At 41.5% G+C, this 18,418-nt stretch overlaps 1 protein-coding gene across 9 annotated transcripts in view; it reads left to right on the forward strand.

Annotated features, from left to right (window-relative positions):
* Window positions 1-2,728: 2,728 nt before the first annotated feature.
* The window catches only part of SAP130 (Sin3A associated protein 130), a 92,095-nt gene continuing 76,405 nt past the window's right edge, over window positions 2,729-18,418 (forward strand). For 3 of the 9 annotated variants that reach the window (XR_006604966.1, XM_045074360.1, XM_045074361.1), the window contains exons 1-6: window positions 3,541-3,737; window positions 4,541-4,658; window positions 14,045-14,280; window positions 14,997-15,155; window positions 16,315-16,426; window positions 17,475-17,599. Coding sequence is in view for 8 of the 9 variants with exons in the window: in XM_045074360.1 (XP_044930295.1) it covers window positions 3,666-3,737; window positions 4,541-4,658; window positions 14,045-14,280; window positions 14,997-15,155; window positions 16,315-16,426; window positions 17,475-17,599 (822 nt within the window). In the remaining variant the exon portion in view is untranslated. Of the gene's footprint in view, window positions 2,893-3,538; window positions 3,738-4,540; window positions 4,659-14,044; window positions 14,281-14,996; window positions 15,156-16,314; window positions 16,427-17,474; window positions 17,600-18,418 lie in introns of those variants that run through there. The other 6 variants (XM_004779676.3, XM_004779677.3, XM_045074365.1 and 3 more) reach the window with 5 other exon arrangements.

Here is an 18,418-nt window from a genome sequence, read left to right on the forward strand (position 1 = left end):
ATTTACCCCAAAGATACAAGTGTAGTGATCTGAAGGAGCATGTCCACCAAAATTTATAGCAGCAATGTCCAAAATATCCAAACAATGGAAAGAGCCCAGATGTCCATCAACAGATGGATAAAGAAGATGTGGTATGTATATACACACACAGATACATACACAATGGAATATTATGCAGCCATCACAAAAGGAAATCTTGCCATTTGCAAAAACATGGATGGAACTAGAGGGTATTATGATAAGCAAAATAAGTCATTCAGAGAAAGACAATTATATGGTCTCACTGATATGCAGAATTTAAGAAACAAGGCAGAGGATCATAGGGGGAGAGAGGGAAAAAAATGAAACAAGATGAAACCAGAGAGGGAGACCAACCATAAGAGACTCTTAATCATAAGAAACAATCTGAGGGTTTCTGGTGGGGAACAGGAACAGGGATGGGGTGGCTGGTGATGGACACTGGGGAGGGTGTGTGCTGTGGTGAGTGCTGGGTATTGTGTAAGACTGATGTGTTTGTGACTATACTCAGCAAACATTTATTTAATTCTTTCTGTTGACTGGAAATATAAAGATTAGTAATTTTTCTGTCTGCCTACCCCAGGAGGAATACAGAGTAGACACACTAGTGCTATATTAGAAGTACTGAAGAAGTTCCAGGAAGTATCCAGTGCGGGGAGAGGGGAGGAGAGGAATTCAAGGAAGGCTTGTAGAAGATAAATAAGTTTCTTTCCAGGTAGGTATTGTAGAATTGGCAGAACTCTACCAGATGATCGCTCAAGATTGGGGCCTTATAGAGGGCACGTCAGCCTTGAGCAAACCCCTGGAAGTCAAACTGTGTGGAGGATTGGTGGAAACTACTGTTGAGAGAGTACCTAATGTTTGAGTAGGTGAGACCAAATTATTAAGATCTCAAAAACTGGATTTAAAGATTTATTCTGAAGTTATTGGGACATCATGGATGGGAAGAATGGACTAAATTAATGTTTTAGAAAAAGAACTCTGTGGATGACAGACTGGGAATAGGAAGAGATTCAGGCGGGGGCACTCGATTACAGCACTACTATAATCCAGGCGAGAAATAGTGAAAGCTTGAGGCAGGGCAATGGAAGCCATTGGAAAGGGGGTACAGAGATACATATAGTGACATTGGGAGATGGAAAAGTGAAAAATAACAATAAAACCAAAGGCCTCTGGAGAGGATGGTGATGTTATTCATCAAACCCAGAAATCAGAAGGAGTTCATGGATAGGCAAATCAGGAAAGGTGTTCAATCTGTTACCTTTCAGGGTATTGTAAGACATATTTGTGGAACTGCAGGTGTACAACTCAGAGAGAACTTATTATGTAGACAAGATTCTTGAGTCATTATCAAGAATGATATTTGAAACTGTGAGAGTGAATTAAACCAGTTAGGAAGATAGTATAGTATTATAAGTTGGTAGGAGTGTCAGAGAATGCTGTCTTTGTGAGGGGGAAAAAAAAAAGGTGTGATGGAACTTGATACAGATAGGAGTAGAACCAGGAGAGAGCAAGGTCATAGAGAAGGGAAGAGCGTTTTAAGGAGGAATTACTCTTTGTAAGTTAGACATGAGGAGGGCTAAACAAAGATCACTGGGTGAAGTAAGTCACTGGCAGCTTTTGGGAACAGTGTGAGAAGGGTGGCAGGAGCAGAATCCAACAAGGGTTATAGACTGCCTAAGGAGAGAAGAGGCTACAGTGTATCACATCAATTACTTTTAGAAGAAAATTGAGAAGGGAAGAAAGTGAAAAAGGAAAGTAGCTTGAGGAAGGAGAGGGGTACTTAAGACTCAGCTTTGTTGCTTCCTAGCAAGCAGTTATCTCACACAGTTGTGCAGGATAGGAAGGAGGGATTTGAATCACCACTATCCCTTTATTTCTAACTAGTTAAAAACTCCAGGCCTAAATTACCATCTGGGAAAGGAGAAGGGGGACGTAATCACTACTAACAGATCCAAATTTTGCTTCACCAATTTTGGCTAGGATTTCCACAGGTGTACAAACTCTAGTCCTCCACCCCAAACAAAACAACAACAAAGCAGCACCATCGCGTCCTCTTCTTTGTAATCTGGAAAAACTGAGCAAGTGCACAGTGCCCGAGTCCTGTGCCAGCAGCCCTTCTCTGAACTAGCCTGCTTTAACCAGAAGGAGCAGGGCTCTGAAGCTGCCCAGCCCGGTGCGCTCTCGAGGAGGCGCGCTCGGCGCAAACCCGACAGAGCTGCTCGCGTTTAGCGCACCGGATTCTCCAACGATGCTTAGACTTTGCCGGCCGTCGCCTTCTGTGGTGACATCAAGTCCTACAACGCGGCACGGGGAAGTGAGCACAGTCAAGAAAACCCTCGGCCCTTCCTGCGGCCTCCCTGTCCCACTATAGCCGGCCTCCATTACCCTTTGCCCTTTCCGCAGCTCCCTTGGTAAAATGAAACCTACTGCCGTCAGCTGAGGCAAAAGGGTGGAATCCACTACCTCTTTACTAGGCAAAGAGAAAAGCCAGAATCCACTTTAGGCAGCAAAGGGGTGTGTTGCACCGGCCGGGTCGCCTGGAGGTCCCGCCCCAGGCCCGCCCTCCTGACACCGGAGACTACATTTCCCAGAGAACTCCGCGGCCCCAAGGGGGAGGCCCGTCCGCTCTCCCGCTTATACTGAGCGGTGACTGGCTTCCCCAGAGGAGGGCGGAACCTACACCAGCCAATAGGTGAGAAGCTCGTTACGGCGGCGGAAGCAGCGGCGCTGGGCTGAGGGGTGGGGGGCAGAGTGCTAGCGCCCCGGCGGCGGCGGCGGCGGGTCCGGAGCCCGAGGACGTCGGTCCCACAGGCAGAGAGCGCACGGGAGCGAGCTCGAGGCGGCGCGGTGGCCCCTCGGCGCAGCACCCAGGTAATGGCGGGACAGGCGCCGCGGAGGGAAAGGGAGAAGAGGGGAGGAGACGAGGGGGCGGGGCGGCCGAGCCGGGCTGCAGCGTCCGTCCCGCCGTGCGTCCCTGGGGAAGGGCAGCGGTGCCTCGTCTCCTGTGGCTCAGACCTAGGCTCTTTCACGAGCTGGGCACGGCGGTTGGGCCGGCGGCAGGGACTGGGTGTCCTGCGGCAGGGAAGGGAGAGGTTCCAGGAGGGATGGGCTGTTTCGGGCTTGGGGGCGTGGCGGACGTGGGCCCTGGCGGGGAAGTGGAGCGGCCGGGAAGCGCCGGTGGGCGGGCGGCCCAGGGAGTTTGGCTCTTGGAGCAGTTTAAAGTGACTCTCCACATCCGGGCCCTGCGCCCGCCTCTTTCAGACCCTGACCGAGGCGGGGCCTCCTGCCTCCCCGCCCCCCTCGCCGGGAGCGCTTGTCTTCCTCTGCCATTGGCTTAGCCTCGAGGGGTTTGGGCTGCCCCGACGAGGCTCGTGCCTGATTGGCTGGGATTCGGCGGGAGGGTGGGGCGGGATCAGAGCGCGCAGGCCTCCGCGGATTGGTCCGGGCCCTCGAGTGACGCGCTCGGCGTGGGGCCAATGGGCGGGCGGGGGAGGGAGGGGCAGGTTCTGGGGGTGAAGATTGGAGCAGAACCCGGGCCAGGTGGTGGGGGTGAGCGGGGCCGGCGGGGCTGGACAGCTGCGGGCCCGAGGCGCGCTCCGGGAGGAGCCCTGTCCACGACCCAGGAGCCCAGCGCTGCCATCGAGATGGGCCCTCCGCGGCACCCCCAGCCCGGCGAAATGGAAGCGGGAGGTGCGAGTGGCGGGCGGCGGCTGCAGGTAGAGGCATACCGCTTGTCCTGGGGCTCCCCAGAACGCCGTCCTCCTTCCCACCCTCCAAGAGAAGTCTCAGCCAAAGTGTCTCTGGAAACCTGTGTTCCACGATCTCAGCAATGGGCTTCGGGGTGGGGGTGGGGTTGCGTGCGAACTGGGAATACCGGTAGAGCTTGGCTCCTGAGGGAAAAGTGGGGGTCGATTTTAGAAAAAGTGGTGAAGGTCTCTGGTCCCTCTGGCTCAGTAGGGGGTCTGTGAGAGAAGGAGGAGGAAATTGGTAAATGAAGGCCTGTGCAGAAAATCATTTCAGAGTTCCTTTTGGATTAGGTCTTGAGGAAAGCTTTCTGATTTTTTAGAACCGGGCATCTCTCCTCAGGTTCCTCTTATGACATACTGATGACAGTTGTGTTCACCTTGGTGTGAGCTTCAGTCTTTCAAAGGAACATGTCATTTTCCATAAAACTTAATACAGATAATATGTGTTTTGTTAATACCTATCATATGGCTTTTGTACAGGATTCAGTGTTGATTTTTTTTTTGAGTGGTAATCTTTAAGTATTTATGGAGTGTCATAGTATATCCCAACACCACACAAACGATTTTACTATTATTTTAGTCCATATCCTATAAAAACTTAAAGAATTTAGACCATTTGTGCGCCGTATGTTGATCACAGTTAATTGTTCTAGATGAATGAAGCTGCATTTGCTTTTTTAAAGAAAAGTATAGGTATTGGAGATGCTTTAATTTCTCATTATTGATTCTAATGTGAGAATTTAGTAATAACCATATGACTGTATGCACTGCAGGTGGAAATGAGTTCTCAGCAGTTTCCTCGGTTAGGAACCCCTTCCACTGGGCTAAGCCAGGCTCCTTCACAGATTGCGAACAGTGGTTCTGCAGGATTGATAAACCCAGCTGCCACAGGTGAGATATGTGACATTCTTCTATATTGCTTCTTGCTTTAAGACATTGCCAGTTTTTCATAAGTGACTCTTAATCTCACAAAACAAACTGAGGGTTGCTGGGGGGGGGCGGAAGAGAGGGATGGGGTTAGGGACATTGGGGAGGGTATGTGCTACGGTGAGTGCTGTAAAGTGTGTAAACCTGGCAATTCACAGACCTGTACCCCTGGGGATAAAAATACATTATATGTGTATTAAAAAAAAAAAATTAATTAAATTTTAAAAAAAGACATTGCCAGTTTTTCATTTAAAAATTAGCAAATTCCTTGTGGCATTTTAGTAAATTCTAGGTTGTTGAATTTGAAGAAAGGGTATATTACAATTCTAGTTTAAACAAGGTTTTTTGGGGGTGCCTAAGTGGCTCAGTTGGTTAAGCAGCTGACTTGATTTCAGCTCAAGTCATGATTTTAGGGTTGTGAGATGGAGTCCCACGTCAGGCTCTGCACAGTGCATGGAGCCTGCATAAGAGTCTCTCTCTCCCTTTCCTTCTATTCTTCCCTCCCTTTATAAATAAGCAAATTTTTTTAAAATTCCTTTTTTAATCCTTTCACTTATACTGGAGTATACATGAAACTTAATAGTGAAGTATGCCTATGAGAAGTATATTTTAAATACATTAATGTATTCTCCTTGTTCTGCTTTATGGCCCAGAGGTATAATAGTGCCATGAGGAAGCCCAAAGGTGTGTAAGGCATAATTCTTGCCTTTTAGGTAAAAAAAAAAAAGCACAGTCAACCCTTGAAAAATACGGGTTTGAACTGAACAGGTCCATTACTTGTGAATTTTTTCTGATAAATGTGGTATAGTACTGTATATGTACTTTTGTGTTCCTTATGTATTTCAGTGTAAGAATATAATATGTAATATATATAACATACAAAATACATATTAACTGTTACAGGCAAGGTTTCCAGTCAACAGTAGGTTATTAGTAGTTAAGCTTTTAGGGAAGTCAAAAGTTACATGTAGATTTTTGGCTGCAGGTGTGGTCATCACCTCTAACCCTGCATTGTTCAAGCGTCAACTGAATATATACACATATACGCACTTAGTTTTTAGTGGTATGCCCTTTGAGTGCTATAGATCAATGGTCCCTGTCATCAGGGATGATTTTGCAGTCCAGGGAATTTTTGGCAATGTCCTGATACATTTTTGGTTGCCACAAGTAAGGGGGTGCTGTTGGCATCTGATATTTAAAGGCCATGGATGCCGCTAAATATTCAAAAATGGGCAGGACAGTCCTTCACGACAAAGTACCCAGTCTAGTCAATAGTGCTAAAGTTGAGGTATTCCTTCAAGTAGTCTTTTTGAGTATATTCAGGTGAAAAGATGACATTGCAAAGTAAAGTATTCCTTTTTCTATTCCTTTTTCTTCACCACCTGTTTCCTAATTTTCTTAAAATGGTAAAGGGTATCTGCTCATTGCTCAAACCAGGAGCACAGGCATCATCTTTAATTGACTGTCTCTCCGGCTCTTGTATGTGAGTTATGGAACTTTGATGTTTCAATCTCTTTATCCCTTTGCTTCCCTCCTACCAACTTGGTTTTTGTTACAAATTTATCTTAGTTCTCTTTAGACTTGAAGGAATTTTAAGCTACTTCTTATGTCCTCCTTAATAGTAACTACTCATTTTCTGAAAGATTGACAAAAAGTTCCCAATATTCTTGACCTTGAGGAACACAGGAACATTCTATTCCTTTTGCCACAATCTTCCTTCTTCCTTTTCACACTTACTTATCTAACCACTTACTTATTCCTGTCCTTCCTTGAGGTTTCATTTCAGATGTCACTTTTTCTAAGAGGTCTTTGCCGACTAGTTTGCCAACTAGACCACAGGAGTCAGGGGTAGGACCTTGTAGAATGAAGGCTGGAACCATACCCTGGAACCTGGAACCTTGTGTACATTTGTACGTGCTATACTTGCTGCATTGTGGGGCATAAGTAGGGGTCAACAAGTCTTTATAGAGCTACTTAAAGTTCTTTGCTCCTTAACAAATATTTTTGACAAATTGTCTTTGATTATAAATTCATAGAATAATTTAAAGTATAGCTGAAAGAGAATGTTTTTGAACATCTATTTACAAAGAATTATAATGCTTATTAAAAACAGTGTTGGGACTCCTGGGTGGCTCAGTTGGTTAAGCATCTGCCTTCACCTCAGGTTGTGATCCCAGGGAGCCTGCTTCCCCCTCTTCCTCTGCCTGCCATTTCCCCCACTTGTGCTCGTTCCCTCCATTCTGTCAAATAAATAAATAAAATATTTTTTTAAAAAAGTCAAAACAAAAAAAGGTTTCAATTAGCAATGATTGCCCTCAGACTTTGTTGAGAAGGAAATCATTGACTTAAACCAAAATTGTCTATAATTTTACTTTTGAATATTGTGTGTATTTCTTCCTTCAGTGACTCTGAGAAAGAATATGAAAGTTTGGGGCGCCTGGGTGACTCAGTGGGTTAAGCCTCTGCCTTCGGCTCAGGTCATGATCTCAGGGTCCTGGGATCGAGCCCCATATTGGGCTCTCTGCTCAGCAGGGAGCCTGCTTCCTCCTCTCTCTCTGCCTGCCTCTCTGCCTACTTGTGATCTCTGTCAAATAAATAAGTAAAATCTTAAAAAAAAAAAAAAGAATATGAAAGTTTTTCCATAAGGAGTTTAATATTTCTCTATATTTTCTATTGCTTTTATTAGAAGAATTAATTTGAGATCCTAAGCATATCAGGATTTCAGATATATGTTCAAAGGTCAGAAGTATGGATTACAAGTTTCCTTAACTATTCTTTCAAGATTCTTTTGGTTCTAAATGATTCTAAAAGGAGCTTAAAAGGGAATAGTCAGTACATTATATTGTAATGAAATTGTCAAAAATCAAAATCTTCCTGAGCAAATAGGTTTGGGGGGAAGTTATGAAATTGTCCGCTTCCCTTAAAATCTAGTCAGGAGAAAATCCGGACAACAGGGAACGTTCACAACATGATCATATATAAAGATCATATGTTTAAAAAGCTGTTGGAGCCAATAAGTAGAATTGGTAAAGGCTGCAGGATAAAAGTTCAATGTATAAAAACCAATTAATTTTAGTACTAGCAATGAACAATGAAATTTTTAAAATGTAATTTACAATAGCATCAAAAAAAATAACATTTAACACTTGTGTTAAAAATAACACAAAACACTTAAGGATATATTAACAAAATGTGTGTAAGACTTGGGGGTAGAAAACAAACATGACTGAGAACAATTAAAAACCTAGATAAATGAAGTGATCATTTATGCCCATCTATTGTATTGAAATAACACTCCGTATTTTTCAGATAATAGTTCTACCCAAAGGGATCTGGGTAGAATTAGAATTAGAAAATTCTAATCAAAATCCTCTTCTGGCCTTTTGTAAAAATTGTCAGCCTGAATCTATATTTATGTGGAAACCAAAGGACCTACAATAGCCAAAGCAATTTTGACCCCTTAAAAAAAAATTTGGCAGACTCTACTACGTTACTTGAATACTTGCTATAAAGCTGTACTAATCAAGACAGTGTGATATTGGCATAAAGATAGAAATATAGATCACTGAAAGTGGAGGATCCAGAAATAGACCCACACATAACGATCAACTGATTTTTGACAAATGTGCATAGATAATTCAATAGGGAAATGATAGTCTTTTCAACAAAATATTGCTTGAACACCAGAATATCCATATGAACCTTGACCTTTACTTCTGCCATACACAAAAATTAACTCACAATGTGTCATTATGGATCTAAATGTAAAACTTAAAATTTCTAAAAGAAAACGTGGAAACTGCTTATGACCTTGGGGTGAGCAAAAATTGTTTAGGTTGCAAAAACCACTAATCACAAAAGCAACTGGTGTATTTTACTTTATCAAAATTAAAAATGTCTACTGTTCAAAACACTATTAACAAAGAGGCAATCCACAAGTTGAGAAGATGGTTGCAATAAATAAATCTGAAAAGGACTTACATCCTGAATATATAAGAAGCCCTTGTAACCCCATAGCTTTTGCTATATGAGATAGCCTTATTTTTTTATTAAAGATTTTATTTGTTTATTTATTTATTTATTTATTTGAGAAAGAGCATTAGTACAAGTTGGGGGAGGCAGAGGGAGAAGCAGACTCCCTGCTGAGCACGGAGCCAGATGTGGGGCTTGATCCCAGGACCCTGGGATCATGACCCCAGCTGAAGGCAGACACTTAACTGACTGAGCCACACAGGTGCCCCACCCTGCCTTCTTTTTAAATGGACAAAATATTTGAATAGGCAACATCACCAAAGATGATATCTGAATGTCCAGTAAGCACATAAAAAGATATTCAGTAGTATTAATCCTCAGGGCAATGCAAATTAAAACTACAGCAAATAGTACACATCCACTAGAATGACTAAAATTAAAAGACCAACAATACCAAGTTTGATGTTTGTGGAGCAAGATGAAGTCATACATGGTGGAAATGTAAAATAATCTAGCCACTTTGGAAAACAGTTTGGCAGTATCTTACAAAGTTAAATACAAACTTACCGTACAACCCAGCAGTCCCTTTCCTAGATATTTACCCAAGGTAAATGAAAATGTATGTCCAAAGACCCATACTCCAGTGTTCATAGGAGCAGCATTCATAGTAGCCAAAAACTGGAAACAACCCAGAATTTATTAGCTGGTGACTAGATAAAGTTTGGTTTATATATGTACAGTGGAATATTACTCAACATTGAAAGTGAACAAACATCTGGTATGTAGAACAAAATAAAATGAACCTCAAAAACATATGCACTTAACCCTTGAACAACCTGGGTTTTAAGCTCACTGACCCTCTGTGCAGTCAGGAATTTGAGTATAACTTTGACTCTGCAAAAACTTAGCTGCTAATAGCCTACTGTTGAATGGAAGCCTTATTGATAAACAATACATATTTATATTTTATATGTATTATATACTGTATTTTTATAATAAAGTAAGCTAGATAAAAGAAAACTTATTAAGAAAAGCATAAGAAAGAGAATCATTTACAGTACTGTACTGTATCGAAAAAAAAAATCCACATGGGGTGCCTGGGTTGCTCAGTCAGTTAAGTATCTGCTTTCAGCTCAGGTCATGATCTTGGGGTCCTGGGAATGAGTCCCACATCAGGCTCCCTGCTTAGCAAGAAATCTCCTTCTCTCTCTTCTGTCCCCTGCCCATGCTCATGCTCTCTCTCCCAAATAAATAAATAAAATCTTAAAAAAAAAAAAATCCACATATAAGTGAAGCTAGGCAGTTCAAACAATGTTGTTCAAGGGTCAGCTCTACAAGAGAAGGAAGAAGACACAGTGGACTACATATTATATTGGGGAGGATGGGTGGCTTAGTTTGTTGAAAGTCCAGCTGTTGGTTTGGGCTTAGGTCATGGTCTCAGGGTCTTGGGATTAAGCCCCATGTTGGGATCAGTGGGGAGTATCCTTGGGATTCTCTCCCACTGCCTTCTCTACCTACCCGCCCAATGCACTGACACACGTGCTCTCTCTCAAATAAATCTTTTAAAAATAAGAACCACATATTGTATGATTCTGTTTGCAAGAAATTCCAGAAAACACAAAGCTATAGTGTTAGGAAAAAACACAAAGTTATAGTGTTAGCAGATTAATGGTTTCTAAGGAATGGGAGGGTGGGAGGAAGGGAATTGCCTGCAAAAGGGCATGAATGAACCAGTGAGAATAATGGAAAATATTTGTATGGTGATTGATTGTGGTTATAGTACTGTATACTTTGTTTTTTAGAGGGTGGGGCAGAGAGACTATCAGACAAGCTCCATACCGAGGAGGAAAGACAGGGCTCTAGCTCTAGCTCACAACCCTTAGCTCATGACCTGAGCCGAAATCAAGAATCAAATGCTTAACTGAGCCACCCAGGATTCCTGTAGTACTGTCTACTTTTGTAAAATTTTATCTAATTCTATATAAAGAACTAGTGCGTGGGTGTTTTTTTTTTTTAATACTATATCTCAATAAAGCTGATTGACTAAAAAATAACAAAGGATAGACACATATGCTTCACAGAGGAAGATGTGTATGAATGTCCTGTGGTCACATAAAAGATTTTCAACATCACTAGTCATGGAAATTCTAATTAAAATCACAACACACCCACTGTACACCCAGTACAGTATCTGTATCAAGAATTGGGATGATGAGGGGCTGCCAGAACTCTTAATACACTGGGTAACAGAAACATAACGTGGATACAACCACTTTAGAAGGTATTCCAGCGGTCTAATAAAGTTAAACATTTACTTAACATTTAATCCAGCCATTATGCTCCTAGGTTGTTGGTTAAGAATGTAAAAAAAAAACTGTTGAACTCTCTACTTTTAGAGTAGCTATTTTATTCTATGTAAACTGTACATCGATAAAGTGGTTTTATTTGTTTTGATTTCAAGTTTTTAAAAAAACTAGTTAGTTGATATAGCAGGTAATACTCATTTCAGGTGTACAGTTTAGTGATTCATTACTTAAATGTAATAGCTAGTGCTCATTACAAGTGCCCATCTTAATAGCCATCACCCATAAAGTGGTTTTAAGAATCAGAATTTTTAAAAAATCTGAATGACCAGGGAGAAATGATGTATAATGTAAAATATACATCAGTCTTTTCACCCAGTACATGTAATTTTCAAAAATTTTTTTCCTGAGGAAATCACTGAACAAGGACTCAAAAGTACATATGGACTTTTATCCGAGTTGTTGATAATAGCAAAAAATTTGGAAATATGGGACGCCTGGGTGGCTCAGTGGGTTGAAGCCTCTGCCTTCATGATCTCAGGATCCTGGGATGGAGCCCCACTTTGGGCTCTCAGCTCAGCAGGGAGTCTGCTCCCTGCCCCCCCCCCCCCCCGCCTGCCTCTCTGCCTATTTGTGATCTCTATCAAATAAATAAATAAATCTTAAAAAAAAAAATGGAAATAACCTGAAAGCCCACCGATGATATAATGGTTTAAAAAGCTGTAGTTGGGGTGCCTGGGTGGCTTAGTTGGTTAAGCGTCTCTTTCTTGATCTCAACTCAGCTCTTGATCTCTGTATTGTGAGTTCAAGCCTTGTGCTGGGCTCCATGCTGGGCTTGGGGCCCACTGAAAAAAAGAAAGAAAGAAAACAGAAAAAATATAGTGTATCTATGCAATGGAATTTCATTTCGCATTTTCTTAAATGATGTAATATATATTCACTGTTACTCAGCAATTTCACTTCTTGGTATGTATCCAATAGAAATAGTAAATAGTTCACCAGAAGACATGTGTGGGAGTATTACTAGCACTAACATTTGTAATAGCAAAAAACTGAAAACTATCTTAATGCCTATTAACAGTAAAATGGATAATTTATAGTTGATTCCCAGAGTGATCAACTATACTGACAGTGAAAGATCTGCAGCAACATGCAATGACATTCATGGATCTTATACTTGTAAGTGAAAAAAGCAAGATACAACAGGGTGCATTTGCTATGAGTCTATTTATATAAAGTTCAAAAATAGGTAACAGTTATCTGTGGTGCTAGAGGTTGGGATACCTTGGGATAGTGAGGAATCCAGCTGAATAGAGGGGCTTCTAGGGAATGTTTTGCATCTTGAGCTGGGTGCTGATTACTCAGGTGTATTTGGTTTGTATAAGTTCGTTGAGCTACACAATTTACATTTGTGCACTTTATAAAGGTTATAGTTTGTTGAAAAGTTACATAAATAAAAGCCCACCCAAAATTAAAGATGAGAAATGGCTCAAGGTTTTACCAACATAATAACTCTTGGTGCTCTCGGGAAATAGACTTTGGAGCATCTTTATTTTCTTGATAGGTTTACAGATACTTGAAATTTTTTTTTACATAAGTATAATCTCTGTTTTCAGAAAAATGTTAATATTTTGAGAAAATGATAGACAAGTATGAGATAACTTTCACGAACTCTCTTTCATTTGATTAGGTCTCTGGTTTTTTTTTGTTTTGTTTTGTTTTGTTTTGTTTTTTAGAGAGAAAGAGCTTTTTTTTTTTTTTAAGATTTTATTTATTTTATTTGACAGGCAGAGATTACAAGTAGGCAGAGAGGCAGAGGCAGGCAGAAAGAGAGAGGAGAAAGCACGTTCCCTCCTAAGCAGAGAGCCCGATGTGGGGCTCAATCCCAGGACCCTGGGATCATGACCTGAGCCAAAGGCAGAGGCTTTAACCCACTGAGCCACCCAGGTGCCCCAGGTCCTTGATTTTTTAAGTTAGTTTTTAAGTAGGTTACATGTTTTCATGGTCCAAAATTCCCAAAGAAAGTATAGTGAAAAGTATTTCTCCTACAATTTATATAGCAGGTTTCCTGTTGGTAGACATGTAGGTTTTGAAACTTCCTTTACTAGAATAAAAATGGTGAAACAAATAATCTGGTACACAAGTCATTTTACACGATGCCATTTATCTATAGGATACATTCCTATAAGTGAAATTGTTGAGTTTCAAAGGCTTTGTACATTGTTATAATGATGAAGAGTTCCATGTTTGCTTTGTAGGAAATCTGTTTTGAAAAGCTGTATACTCTGGGACTTAAGAATTGTATTTAGGGGCACCTCGGTGACTCAGTTGGTTAACTTTCTGACTTTGGCTCGGGGTCCTGGGGCCAACCCCCCCCTTTCAGACTCTACACTCTGGGGAATCTCCTCCTCCTTTTCCTGAAGCCCCTCCCCCAGTTTTGCACATGCCCGCATGCACTCTCTCTTTCTCTCTCACAAGTAAATAAATAAAATCTTTTTAAAAAAGAATTGTATTTAAATTATCATTTTAATGTTAATATTTTTATAAATTTCTAAATATCTTAAATGAAAGCATCGAATCTAGTTTTGCTCTTTTGAGTTCATTTTTTTTTTTTTTTTAAGATTATTTATTTGAGAGAGAGATAGCACGAGCAGGGAGGAGCAGAGCAAGAGGGAGAAGCAGGCTTCCCTCTGAGCAGGGACCACAACATGGGCCTTGATCTCAGGACCCCAAGATCATGACCTGAGCTGAAGACAGACCCTTAACCAACTAAGCCACCCAGGTGCCTCTTGAGTTCCTTTTAGATCGTTATCAGGTCCTTTGTTCATAGGAGTGGAAAAGCCAAAATATCCAGAGTAAGGCCTGTGTTCCATAGGTATGGCTCTTGTGTTTGATATCTGTTAGGGGGAACCTAATGTCCAAATTCTCCTTAAGAAAATCTCCCAAGGAAATGGTCACTTTATCAACACTGAAACTTAGTTGCAAATACCACTGTTGTATGTGTTTGCCATTCATTAATATTAATTCATATTGGAAGCATATGACGTGCTCTCTGTCCCTTAATGTCCTTACTAGTCAACGATGAATCTAGTCGAGAGGCTGAAGTCACTGCCAGGGAGCACATGGGTTCCAGCAGCTCCCTACAGTCCCGTGAAGAGAAGCAAGAGCCTGTTGTGGTAAGGCCCTATCCACAGGTGCAGATGTTGTCTACACACCATGCTGTTGCATCGGGCACACCCGTCACAGTGACAGCCCCACCAGCACATCTGACGCCAGCAGTGCCACTCTCCTTTTCGGAGGGACTTATGAAGGTAATGGAGAGGTTTAAAATTTCACATTAAACCACAGCTAAAGACTGGCTAATCTTCCTGACAATTTTCACAAAGTCTTAGGCTGTACCCAGGATTTTAGTGTTTCCTTTTTGACCCATCAGTTCAGCTCTTCTGTGTCACTTAGAGCTGCACTGTTCTTCAGTGCCTACTCTTGTGCCGCTGGGCAGTTGGCATCATAGGATCTTTTCTAGTAACCGTTTTGACATTGATTTTATTCAAGTTATAGGCATGCTAACTCAGATTTTATCTTGGAGTGGCACTCTTCTCCAAGGTTTTGTTTTAAAGCTTGCTAATTCAAGGGTATCTGAGAATATTGCCTTGTATTTTACCTCATGGCTATGTTTCAGTTGCTAGGAGTTTTGTTTACTTCCTCCCAAACTTGGGATGCAGCATTGTATAGTAGAAGGAGTGTGGGCTGTGAGCCATGCAGATCTGGCCTCGGTCCCAGTTCCAGTTTTTACTGTCTGCATGGCTTTGAGTAGGTGACATAGCCTTGCTTTGTATGTTTCCTCATCTGTAAAATGGAAATGCTGGTACTTCAGTGGAAAAGTTGTGATGCTAAGAGATAAAATATATAAGGCTTTTGGATCCTTCCTGGCACTCTCCATGTTTGATTTGTGTACTTTTAACTATAGAATGAAATGCATCACTTGTAAAAAGCTATTGATATGTTTCGTGTGGTTTTCTGTTTACAGCCGCCCCCGAAGCCCACCATGCCTAGCCGTCCCATTGCTCCTGCTCCACCTTCTACCTTGTCACTTCCCCCCAAGGTTCCAGGGCAGGTTACCGTTACCATGGAGAGTAGCATCCCTCAAGCTTCAGCCATTCCTGTGGCAACAATCAGTGGACAACAGGTTTTTTTCCTCTTAATTTGCTGATTTTCAAACTGAGATGCCAAACTGTTGATCATTATTTATTGAATGCCAGCAGTACATTAGGCACTGTACTAAATAAAAAATTAAGTGGTCACTGATATCTGTGAAGGGAAGATAGTAGGTCCTAGAGAAGTAAAACCAACACACACAGTGCTGTTTGTCAGTAGGCCAGTATGTATCAAACATCTGCTGTGTATGAGGCACCACCCTCAGTGTGAGATACAAATCTAGATAAGACAGTCTGTATTCTTTAAGTGCTCAGAGTTCATTGTGGGGATTGAGAATGGCTTCATGGCAGTCATACATTTCTAAGACTTTCTCTGAGGACAATTAATGTGTATCTCTTGGGTACCTACCAGGTTCCCTCAAGCAGGTCACCAGTCATGAACACTTATTTCATGGTGTTTTAAATTTTTTCCTGAAATTCTATGTCTACTCCATAACATGTATGTGATTCATTTAAATATTTTGGGTTGCTAAGTGAAAAGACCTGAATCTAAAATTTTTCCCTTCAAGTTTCAATAAAAAATTGGTATTCCAAGAAGACCTGCTATGTTTTCTTCCTTCTGTTGTACTGCTGAGTACTCCCAGAAGTGCTGGAACCCCCAGCTGGGAAATATTGGCGTCGGGGCTGGGAGCATGTGAGGAAGGGACTTCTAAGGGGAGAGCTAAAGAACACATAAGGGAGTACCTGCTCAGTGCTAATTGACATTTACTTAGAAGTTCTGCGTAGCATAAAGGGTGGATGAATGCAGTGGCATGTAAGGAAAATAGAAGAGGAAGAAATAAGCTTTTGGCCAAGGCAACGAAAACAAGTGTTAAAAAACTAATATTGAAGGTGAGATTGTCCCAAAGTGAACAGTCAAATGTCTATTAGTCTCTATTAGAGACCTAGCACCTAGCTAGGTTTGAGGCATTGAAGGATCCTCAGAGTCACCACATGCCTGCTGGCACAGGTCATCATGAAGTATGTTGTATAAAAAAAAAAAGCTAAATGTCCTTTCCCTTGGGATACTCACTGTCTAAAAGGAATACCCTGACCTACATTTTGAGGCAACTGACCTCCTAGAAGCAATGGCTAAGCATCATTGACTAAAACTAAGCGCATAAAAATAACATTACATCCTGTTTCTTGCAGGGACATCCCAGTAACCTGCATCACATCATGACCACAAATGTACAGATGTCTATTATCCGCAGCAATGCTCCTGGGCCCCCTCTTCACATCGGAGCTTCTCATTTACCGCGAGGTAGAAACTGCACATTTTGTTCAAATTCTCCAAGTCCTGTGGCAGATAGATATTTGTTAAGAGATTTCTGCTACTGTCCAAAATATATATTTAGAATCATCTTACTTAAGTTACAGGATAAAAGAAACAGAGCAGTACACATTTAGAGCATGATCCTAGTATATGTGAGTTACAGTTGCATTTCAACAAGCTTGTGTATGCTTGTGTGTGTAAACTTAAAGCAATTCAAATTTTTAGTGTGGTCTAAATATTGTCCCTTGTAGTGAGGAACTCAAAGCTGTAGATAGTCCAAAATGGTCTTTGTTGTTAGTCAGAAATACAAATACTGACTATTTTTAAAGTTCAGTGATAATGGCTATTCAAGTAATATAGCCATAAGATAAATTTATTCATACAATTAAGTTCTAATAGGTTGACAGGTATTAAATTTAATGATTTTCTCTACTTGATCAGAAACTGTAGCCTTCTGTTGACAAGTGTAAAGTCATTGCTGCCCAAATCAGGCTCACAAGTACAAAACCAAGTTTACTTGGTCATAACATAATTTAGTGGTTCTCAGAGTGAATTTCGTAGACTGCAACGGGGTCTTTGTTAGGTCAAAACAACTTTCATGAAAATACTAAGATTTCATTTGCCTGTCGTACCCTGTTGACGTTTGCACTGATGATACAACAGCTGTGGTGGTTTATGTGAACCCTCCTTGGTGGTGACGCTGCTGGAGCCTTGGCCTAAATGAAGGTGATGGCATGATGCTGTGCTGTTCAATGTGTGCTTCTCTTCTGCACACTTGTAGTTAAAAAAAAAAAGACAGCCAGTTTCATTTAAGAATGTCCTCAAAAAAGCAACACAGGGTATTATTATTATAAAATCACAACCTTGAGAGCACATTTTCTGAATTTTCTGTGGGAGGAAAGGGAAATATACATACAGCACCTCCACTAAATTCCTGATGTACTGAGGTCTAGAAACTATTTTCCTAGGGCATATAATGGGAACTATGTAAATTGTGAGCCCATAAGCCATACTAATGAAAACCATTTTTTTCCAGGTGCAGCTGCTGCTGCTGTGATGTCCAGTTCTAAAGTAACTACGGTCCTGAGGCCGACTTCCCAGTTGCCAAATGCTGCTACGGCTCAGCCAGCAGTACAGCACATCATTCACCAACCAATCCAGGCACGTCAGGTTGTAGTAGTCAGCTAGCAAGTATTAGGTGCCTACTCTGAGTTCTTGACTCTGCTAGAGCCTGGGAGAGTCCTTTGACTTCAAGTGACTTTTGATCTAGTTGCCAAGAGGTCAGGAAGGTTGAGTTATATACACTACAATGTGATTAGCTGTCCTGGGATTTGGGGGAGCCGTGGTAAGGGAAGCTTTCGCTGGGATGGGTGTGGTAACAGGGATTCAGAGAAGTGGAGAGGCAGGGAAAGGAAACAATACTGTGAATGGTGGTGAGGAGGACGGTGGTGGTTACATAGTGTTTAGTAGAGGCAAGCCAGAACTGAGAGGTTTTCATTCAGATTGGGATTTATGAGCCCTTACATATTTAGTGTATGTTATTAGGCACTTGTGTATGCTTTTCAAGGAAGACAGAGCCTTTCAACTTTTTTTCAAGGAAATCTATGGGCTCAGTACTACTGAGGTATAGTGTATGATGAAGTGACATTATGATGTCTCTAAATTCAGAGCTCTAAGATACAGAGTATAAATCTGATTTTGTACACAACAGAGAGCCACTAAGTTTCTTGAACACAGTAACATGCGGTCAAAGAACTATCCTTGAAAGGTTAATGGAGCTGAATCACTGACAGATGAAAATTCAGATACTTTTGGGGGCCAGACTGGTAATGTATGTGGAACTGTATCAGGGTCAAGAAAGGGTCTACCCAGGAGAGCTCAGATGATTGAAAGAATCGATGGTGGAGAAGCAGGTGAAGCCCAGGGTGGAGCTTGTTTGGTGAAGATTTTACACCCAGATGTAGTATAGGGGAGGTTACG

The sequence above is a fragment of the Mustela putorius genome, unplaced genomic scaffold (assembly GCF_011764305.1).
Source record: "Mustela putorius furo isolate JIRA1106 unplaced genomic scaffold, ASM1176430v1.1 tig00537338_pilon_pilon_pilon, whole genome shotgun sequence".
NCBI lineage: Eukaryota > Metazoa > Chordata > Mammalia > Carnivora > Mustelidae > Mustela > Mustela putorius.